Source organism: Lampris incognitus, chromosome 14 (assembly GCF_029633865.1).
Source record: "Lampris incognitus isolate fLamInc1 chromosome 14, fLamInc1.hap2, whole genome shotgun sequence".
Classification (NCBI taxonomy): Eukaryota; Metazoa; Chordata; class Actinopteri; order Lampriformes; family Lampridae; genus Lampris; species Lampris incognitus.
In genome coordinates, this window is record NC_079224.1 from 43,512,065 (window position 1) to 43,521,495 (window position 9,431).

General features: G+C 50.7%; 1 protein-coding gene across 1 annotated transcript in view; it reads left to right on the forward strand.

The window, feature by feature from the left end:
* The window catches only part of LOC130123865 (WD repeat-containing protein 37), a 28,146-nt gene extending 26,161 nt beyond the window's left edge, over positions 1 to 1,985 (forward strand). The window contains exons 13-15 of the mRNA XM_056293176.1: positions 279 to 413; positions 1,024 to 1,138; positions 1,549 to 1,985. Of these exons, the coding sequence (XP_056149151.1) occupies positions 279 to 413; positions 1,024 to 1,138; positions 1,549 to 1,680 (382 nt within the window). The 3' untranslated portion in view covers positions 1,681 to 1,985. The remainder of the gene's footprint in view (positions 1 to 278; positions 414 to 1,023; positions 1,139 to 1,548) is intronic.
* The last annotated feature ends 7,446 nt before the right edge of the window (positions 1,986 to 9,431 follow it).

A 9,431-nucleotide genomic window follows, 5' to 3' on the forward strand; every position in this document is an offset into this window, starting at 1 on the left:
ACGAAAGGGTCGTACACTCTGTTCCATGATATGGATGGAGAGCTCATGGTGTGTGGTGAAATTACCCAGCGGCCACCAAGACAGACAGTCTGCAAAGTCTGAGAAATTAGTTGGATAATTTTCCGCTCTTGCAAGATTTGGGAATTGTGAAGAAATGAGGTCTTGTTCCACAGTTCAGATTAATGTGTGATGGGTTGAAATGTAGGGCATTTGTGTTGCAGGCTGTTCTCTTCAACATTCTGCCCCCCTGCTTTGACTCACCCTTTCCTCTCTTTCAGCACAGTGACGTCCGCCGTCTTCACGGTGGGAGACAACGTGGTGTCTGGGAGTGATGACCGGACCGTCAAGGTTTGGGACCTCAAGAATATGAGGTCGCCCATAGCCACCATCCGCACTGACTCCGCCGTCAACAGGTGAGAACGACGGTGAACCCGTGTACACAAAATAACTCGGGAATAGATACCGCAAGTAACATTACATTCATCCAGCCTGCGATAGCGCTCTTTACTGAACAGTGGCCCTGCAGTCAGTGATGGAACTGTTGCCTCAGTTAAGAAAATGCACATTTAATAGTGAGTACCCATTATAGGTTCTTCATTTATTAGTAATTACAGAATATTGGGCTATTGGTAACAAATAATATCTTGTTTAGAACTGCCCCTGTAGTCGAAGAGAGGCAAAAAAATTGTAAAATTTCCAATGCAAAGGAGAATGTGAATGGGCTGTATTTACATAGTGCTTTTCTAGTCTGCTGACCACTCACATCCTCCCATTCACACATACATTCACACACTGACGGTGAAGGCTGCCATGCAAGGCACCAACCTGCACATCCGGAGCAATCGGGGTTCGGTGTCCTGCTCAACGACACTTCAGCGTCCTCTCTGGAGGAGCCGGGGATCAAACCGGAAACCTTCCGACGACCCGCTCTTACCTCCTGACCCGTGCTGCCCCATAAACGCTGCAAAATATTCCGACTGAAATTCCATTTCTTTCCGACTGTTCCTGTTCTGTTGTATCCAGGATCAGTGTGTCGGTGAACCAGAGAATCATCGCTCTCCCTCACGACAATCGGCAGGTCCGGCTGTTCGATATGTCAGGGGTCCGGTTGGCTCGACTCCCACGCAGTAACAGACAGGTGGGCCGCAGCGGGAGCTGTTTTTCCTCCTTAAGCATTTAATGGCTCTCTGTAAGGCTTGGTTTATAGTTTTAGCTGACGAGAGAATGTTATCTTTAACGATGAGATTATTTTAATTTAGCCTGATCAAACGGGGAAAATGGAGCCACAGTGTTTTTTGAAATGATCTTCCCTGGCCTTTAAAGGCTGCATTACAGTAAAGTGAGACCATTTTCTGAACTTGTTCCACTGTTTTAATGAAATGAACATGAGCGTCTCCATCTGTTTGGTCATCATATCCAACATCACTAATGGTCATTTATCATCATTTACTGCTGTGTAAATCTCTTAAGAATGCACAAACGGTCATCCAGTAAATAAGGAGCTGTATTTGATGTGGTTTCTGCCTGTCCGGGTGTCCCGGGGTGCAGGGTCACCGCCGCATGGTGTGCTGCTCGGCCTGGTGTGAGGACAACTCCTCCTGCAACCTGTTCACCTGCGGCTTCGACCGGCAGGCCATTGGCTGGAACATCAACATCCCTGCCCTCCTCCAGGAGAAATGACAAGTCCTGCCTCCCGCTGGCCCCTGGGGGCGAGCGCTCCACCCACAACCCGCCAGGAGTCCATCCCATGGGTCAAACACTCCCCGGGCTGAGGGATAGCTCTCTCTCTGTCTCTCTCTCTCTGCATCTCTCTCTACCCTGCTCTCTCCCTTGCTTCAGTATGCACATCTAAATCCCTTGTACCCCAGTATGTGTATGTTAGTCTTTGTGTGTGTATGTGTGTGTTTCAGTGTGCATACATACCCACACACAAACTTGTGTGCTTTCACTGTGCGGTTGAGTTTCCTGCCTGCCGGAGCAATCTCAGGCCTCAAACACGGTCTCTACATGGTGATGTGAAGGCCCTCGTGCCTCTGAACACGTGTACTGTCTTGCCTCAGATCCTCCTGGCGAGTGTTCTGCCATCGATGGACAGGACAGAGACGACTCGGAGAATGTCTCGCGTTTCCCCCCAAAAAAACTGAGATGGCCGGCCGGCACTCCCGTCAGCTAAATGAAAGGCTGCGCCTGTCAGCTTAGTGCCAACTGAAGGAGCACAGCGCCGGCCCAACACGTGCCGCTGATACTGGAGTTACAGGTCAGCATGGAGGCCAGACCTACACTGATGTAGGGATTTGTCCCCAAACACACAAAATAATTTTGCTGAAAAAAGCGAAGTTCTGAGCGCGGTGTTGCTCATACAGAAGATCCTATTCTCCTTAAAGTTAACTGAAGACCCGCCTGGAGGAGGTCAGAGGACGGGCAACACCTCTACTTATATTCACTAGTGACCAACTTTCCCACTAGCAATAATTTTGTCAAGAGTTGTCACATTTTTGGCCGTGATGGACGGATCTTTCCGGAAGGAACCGCTGTGCTAGTTTTGCGCAGCTCAGTGTCGGTTAGTGCTCTGAAGTTAAGCCGGACCTTTTCTGTTTCAACCACTTACGCACTTTTTCTTTTCGTTGTAGAACAAACGACGGCTGTTACAGTTTCTTCTTTGTTGTTTTTAAAAAAATGCCTTTAAAACTCGAGTACATACTGGCGGTCTTCCTGGGGAGGCCGGGGCGGATTTGCCGCCAGCCAAATGCTGACCGGTGTTGGTTTGCTTTTAGCAGGTGCTTTGGCGGGTGGTCTGTGACGACTCGGGGGTTCTCTGCTACTCTGCATGTACTTGGCGGGCAGAACAGAGATGGTGGGTTGTGCGTTGCATGTAGGTGGATAACACAACGTGTCGGTAACAGTTCAGTACACGTGCAGATGTTTAGCGCTCTGCTGGGTGCCGTCTTGAAGACTTGGTGGGAGCGGGCAGGTTGGCGTCACTGTCTCGATAGCCACCTTATGTGTGTGTGTGTGTGTGTGTGTGCATGTGTGCACGTGTGTGTGAGAGAGGCTGCAGTGACCTGTGGCAGGGCTTCGTACCGGACGTTTGAAGTGTTTGGTCACAACATTTCAGGATGTTGGAGAGCATCGCCGTGTATCACTTGTTCTTCTCTGCAGCTGACTGCACAGAAATGCTGACGGCGTGTTCAAGACCGATACGAACACATGTTGGACGTAGAAACAAGTCTTGTTTTTGTTTTGTTTTTTTGGATTTTTCTCCCCAGTTGTGCTTGGCCAATTACCCCAGTCTTCCGAACCGTCCCGGTCTCTGCTCCACCCCCTCTGCCAATCACCTGACAGTGAGGAGTTTCGCCAGGGGGACGTAGCACATGGGAGGATCACGCTATTCCCCCCCAGTTCCCCCTGCTCCCTGAACAGGCGCCCCGACCGATCAGAGGAGGCGCTAGTGCAGCAACCAGGACACCTACCCACATCCGGCTTCCCACCCGCAGACACGGCCAATTGACCTTTCGCAAAGTACCGCCCCGGAACGGCGCTTGTCCAATCCTACCTTAGCAACGGTCCGTCAAGCTTTCAAACACACAGCAAAATCCTGAAACGGTGTGGCTATGGGATCTGCAAATCAGATACTAGATATGTGAAAAGTTTGGAGGGGGTGTCATTTTTTCCCTTCCCAAAACCCAGAACGCAAGAAGCGCAATGTCGGCAATAGATTTGGCAGTATAGCAGACCCCATGGCCAGCTTAACCCATCCAGAATCAACAAAAATACCTGCCTGCTCCAAGCTAAGCTTGCTACTAGCCATTATTGATAGCTAATACAGCTAATGTATTATTACTGCTACTTTACCCACACAATGCGCTGATTTCTTCCGTCAGGTTTTGGCGTTTTCCAGATACTTCCTGGATAGTTCTGAAATGCTTGACGGGCATAGCAACAGTAACTAAGGGGGGCGGGACTTTGCGAAAGGTCAATTGTGTCTGTAGAGACGCCCAACCAAGCCAGAGTTAACAAGGGGATTCGAACCAGTGATCCCCGTGTTGGTAGGGAACAGAATAGACCGCTGCACCACCTGGACGCCCCTGAAAGGCTTCTTGTTCCTGGGCGTGGAGGTCTGTTCTGTTGCCTACCAACAGCCTTCAATATAACTTGTGTGCAGTGAATATCTACACGAATGAAAGTGTTGGACCCTTGGTCTGAAGTTTTGGCGAGTGGGAGGGTGGTCTGCACATAAAAATCCCCATTTTGTGGGCGTCCAGCAGACAGATGTCCTCCTTGGCTGGGTCGTCTGGGTGGCATCGCGGTCTATTCCGTCGCTTACCAACACTTACCGGTTCGAATCTCCGTGTTAACTCTGGCTTGGTCGGGGGTCTCTACAGACCCCCTCCCCGTGTTTGAGGGTGGAAAGCCGGATGTGGGTATGTGTCCTGGTCACTGCACTAGCGCCTCCTCTGGTCGGTCGGGGCACCTGTTCGGGGGGGGGGACTGGGGGGAATAGCGTGATCCCAGGCGCTACGTCCGCCCTGGTGAAACTCCTGACTGTCAGGTGAAATGTACGGGAGGAGGCATGTGGTAGTCTGCGGCCCTCCCCGGATCGGCAGAGGGGGTGGAGCAGAGACCGGGGCGGCTAGGAGGGGTGGGGTAACTGGCCGGATACAACCGGGGAGGAAGAATCCAATCCAAGAATCCAGCAGTACAGGAGCCGTGCCGTCAGAGAGGTGAAGTAAAGGAACAGTACAAAATGTGACGCGGTGCCCTCTAGTGGTCAGTGTTGAGTCACTGTTACAGGGATCATAATGGTGTCGTATTTGTTACGGTACTTTTAAAAACCATTAAAACTCCTGCCGAGTCCGCGGTGGTGTAGCGGTCTAAGCGTGGGCTTTGTGTCGATGCAGTTGCCCACTGGGGACCGGGGTTTGCGCCCCGGTCTCGTCAGATCCGGCTATGGCCGGACTCGACGAAGCAGCAGTAATAATCGGCAGCGCTGTTTTGGGGAGGGGGGCGGAGTCGGCTTGTGTTGGTCACATGACCGCGTCTCTGGGTGTGTCGGAAAAAGCGGTGGTTCGGCCCGGAGTCGCCTCCGAGGCGTCTCCTTCGAGACTGCCGGGCGGGGACAGATGCAGTTGGCGAATGCATGCAGGACGAGGGTGGGGTGTCTGAACTAAGATAGGGAGCGATTGGCCACTAAGTTGGGAGAAAAAAGGGAAAAATCAGAAATAAATTTATTTAACAAACAACCAAAAAACCCTGCCGAGTGTTGTTCTGTAACAGCCGCAACCTCACCTGCTGGCCCACCGCCAGTAAAACATCCCTGTTGGCCCGAAGTACACGTGTTTTTGTGTGTCTGTGTTTGTGTGTGTGTTGTATCTTCTAGCGGGGGTGTGGGTGGGGTGGTGTTTAGCTAAATCGTATGAGCAGTGTGTGTTGGTGTGTGTGTTTGTACAAAGTAGACGTCTGAAAAACGTACGTGAGAGGAACTGTTACACACCCCCGTCGGATGACCGCCACACGGCGGGCGTTGTCTTCTGCTGTACCGTGTGTGTGTCTGTGTGTGTGTGTTTGTGTGTTCGTGAGTTTGTGAGTAGGCCGCTGTCGGTCCACCGCCGTGGCAGACGAGCACAGTTCGTGGCGAAGTCGTCTTTTCTGTGGAAATCGATTTGTGACGTGTGTCTTTGCAGATCTGTAACAAAATAAAGCGCTGAAGTGACCGCGTGGGCAGTAACAGACACTGAAGTGACCACGTGGGCAGTAACAGGCGGTGAAGTGACCACGTGGGCAGTAACAGGCGGTGACGTGACCACGTGGGCAGTAACAGGCGGTGAAGTGACCACGTGGGCAGTAACAGACACTGAAGTGACCACGTGGGCAGTAACAGGCGGTGAAGTGACCACGTGGGCAGTAACAGGCGGTGACGTGACCACGTGGGCAGTAACAGGCGGTGATGTGACCACGTGGGCAGTAACAGGCGGTGAAGTGACTGTGTGGGCAGTAACAGGCGGTGAAGTGACCACGTGGGCAGTAACAGGCGGTGATGTGACCACGTGGGCAGTAACAGGCGGTGAAGTGACCACGTGGGCAGTAACAGACACTGAAGTGACCACGTGGGCAGTAACAGGCGGTGACGTGACCACGTGGGCAGTAACAGACACTGAAGTGACCACGTGGGCAGTAACAGACGGTGAAGTGACCACGTGGGCAGTAACAGACGGGGTCCATCGCGTTCAGTCCAACACGTGCACCTTTCACGGACACCTGCATCCATACGTGTGTACCTTTTCATTAACACTTTTCTGTGACTTCTTCTGTACACATGACCTGCATGTTAACCTATGACAGTGTCCTACACACACAACAGACAGGTGTGTGTGTGTGTCTGTGTGTGTCAGTAGGTTATGCAGTACTGTGTACCCGTATTTGGGAGAGGACGGCGGTCTGAGAAGTATTTGTGGCAGTATTACCAGACGACTGGCTGCTGCGTGACGTTTTTGTGCAGGTTTAACACAATTATTAACAAAGTCAGACAGGCCAACTGACGGCAGATGTTTTTTGCTGAAACGTATTGAAGAGGAACGGCGCGGTGGTCAGCGCGGTCACCTCACGGCAAGAAGGTCCTGGGTTCGAGCCCCGGGGTAGTCCAGCCTTGGGGGTCGTCCCGGGTCGTCCTCTGTGTGGAGTTTACATGTTCTCCCCGTGTCTGCGTGGGTTTCCTCCCACAGTCCAAAGACATGTAGGTCAGGTGAACGGCCCGTACCAAATTGTCCCCTAGGTGTGTGTGTGTGTGTGTGTGTGTGTGTGTGTGTGTGTGTGTGTGTGTGTGTGTGTGTGTGTGTGTGTGTGTGTGTGGGCCCTGTGATGGCCTGGCGGCCTGTCCAGGGTGTCTCCCCGCCTGCCGCCCAATGACTGCTGGGATAGGCTCCAGCATCCCCGCCACCCCGGCTGGGATAAGCAGCTTGGATGATGGATGGATGGATTACCAGATGAGACCAAATACACTGAGTATGGAGAAGTATTTTCAGACAGTACTGACTCAGTACGGGGAAGTATTTTCAGGCAGTACTGACTCAGTACGGGGAAGTATTTTCAGACAGTACTGACTGAGTATGGGGAAGTATTTTCAGGCAGTACTGACTCAGTACGGGGAAGTATTTTCAGGCAGTACTGACTGAGTACGGGGAAGTATTTTCAGACAGTACTGACTAAGTAGGGGGAAGTATTTTCAGGCAGTACTGGCTGAGTATGGGGAAGTATTTTCAGACAGTACTGACTGAGTATGGGGAAGTATTTTCAGACAGTACTGACTAAGTAGGGGGAAGTATTTTCAGGCAGTACTGACTGAGTATGGGGAAGTATTTTCAGGCAGTACTGACTCAGTACGGGGAAGTATTTTCAGGCAGTACTGACTGAGTACGGGGAAGTATTTTCAGACAGTACTGACTGAGTATGGGGAAGTATTTTCAGGCAGTACTGACTCAGTACGGGGAAGTATTTTCAGACAGTACTGGCTGAGTACGGGGAAGTATTTTCAGACAGTACTGGCTGAGTATGGGGAAGTATTTTCAGACAGTACTGACTAAGTAGGGGGAAGTATTTTCAGACAGTACTGACTAAGTATGGGGAAGTATTTTCAGACAGTACTGACTAAGTACGGGGAAGTATTTTCAGGCAGTACTAACTGAGTATGGGGAAGTATTTTCAGACAGTACTGGCTGAGTACGGGGAAGTATTTTCAGGCAGTACTGCCTGCGTTTCCGTGCAGCAGAATACTTCATAGATGACTCTGCAGGTGGGTGCACAGGAAGGGGGCCAAAGCCACATGTTGCCTGTGTGTGTTAAGAGCGCTGCGTTTGTGTGATAGAAGTTGTAATATATTAAGGAAGTGGCTCGTTTTGGCTTCGTAGTGTTTCAGCCGCAGGTTTGACTCCCCGCTATCACTCAGCCACACGCTCTTCACGTTTCCTTTCAGATATTTCGTCTTTTTTTTTTAAGCAAAAGTTTTATCGACCTTCCGATGGGCGTCGGCAGTTCATCCGTTTGTGGGTTTTTTCATCCTAAGAACCAAAAAGTCGGTGTGTTGGGAGACTTGGTCGTTTTCACCAGGGATCAGAACTCCTGTCAGAAGCAGCGAGAAGGGCCCGTCCAGTTCCAGTCTTCCATACATCTGACTGATTTGGGTTTCTTGTCTGTTCTGTCAGTTATTCTCCACCCTCGACTCCCAACGAGTCCAACTTTTTGACTTTTCACTGTCAATTAATTACAAAAAAAAAAAGGTCACTCAGAAGTAAAGCGAGGCGTGCTGACGATCTCCGGCTCCGGTGGCGGAACCGGGGTCGGAGTGTTGAGGTTGCCTGAATGTATTTATTATTTATGCTCGTGTATTATTTCCGGAAACGCCTCGCTGACTCGTAGTGGGTTTTGAGCTGCTCGCCGCCGCGGTTCAGCCGTCTCGTACCGAATGTAAAGTCACGTGTCCGTCACGCCGCTCGCTCTCCCGGGTCACGTGCGTCTCACCTGTCCGTCACGGCAGGAGCGCGGCGTCTCCTGCATCACCTGTAGCCCATTTCAGCACCGCCGTCAGAGCTTGTAAAAAAAAAAGAAAAGCAGCATTTGGTGTTTGGTGTTAAAGAAGTGGCTTGTATTTAAAGAATAAAACGATGACCCCGCGCCGGGCACGAGTGTGAGTTCCTTAGAGGTTTTTTGTGAGGTAGTGACGTCATGAGGAACAAGCGCCGGCGTGCAAAATAAAATGTAAACCCTTGGTCTGGTTTCAGTCTTTCCTTCTTGTCAGCTGGCCGGTTTTCTTGGTTGTGCCAGGGAGGGAGTATACTTTAGGTTTGGCCAGTTAAACTTGCCTACAAGGCGAAGACTTGAGGAAGAAAAATGCATTGCCGGTGTGGGTAGTACTGACTACTAGCTAAATCAGCTAATAAAGCGGCAGCATGCCAAAGAAGTGTTGGGAGAACAATAGAGCTGCTGGTACCTGCAGTTCTCAATCAGGTCCTCAGGTACCAGCAGTACTTCCTGGTTTTCTGTTCTAGCAGGCAGCCCGTGACACTCAGCCGCTGCTCCAGGTGTGAAGCCTCCTGGTCGGAGGCCGAATAGCCGGAGTGGCGGGTGAGCGTAATAAACCACCCGCTGGGACAGAAAACCAGGGAGTACTGCCGGGGCGCGATATTATGAACCCTACATAGCCCTCGCCAAAATCCCGTACCCTGTCCCAAATCTCGCGGCTAATAGTAGAAAATGTAAACTTTCTGGTAAATGAAGTGAAAGACATGACTAGGATGTTTGTCTTATGATTTAAGTGTTTGCCCTGAAAACGAAATTAAGCAGGAAGTCTAGATTATTTTTGGTTTTGATTAAAAATAATCAAAATATTAAGTTACATAACTTATGAATCGTCTAAAAAGTGAACCATGGGGTTGAAATTA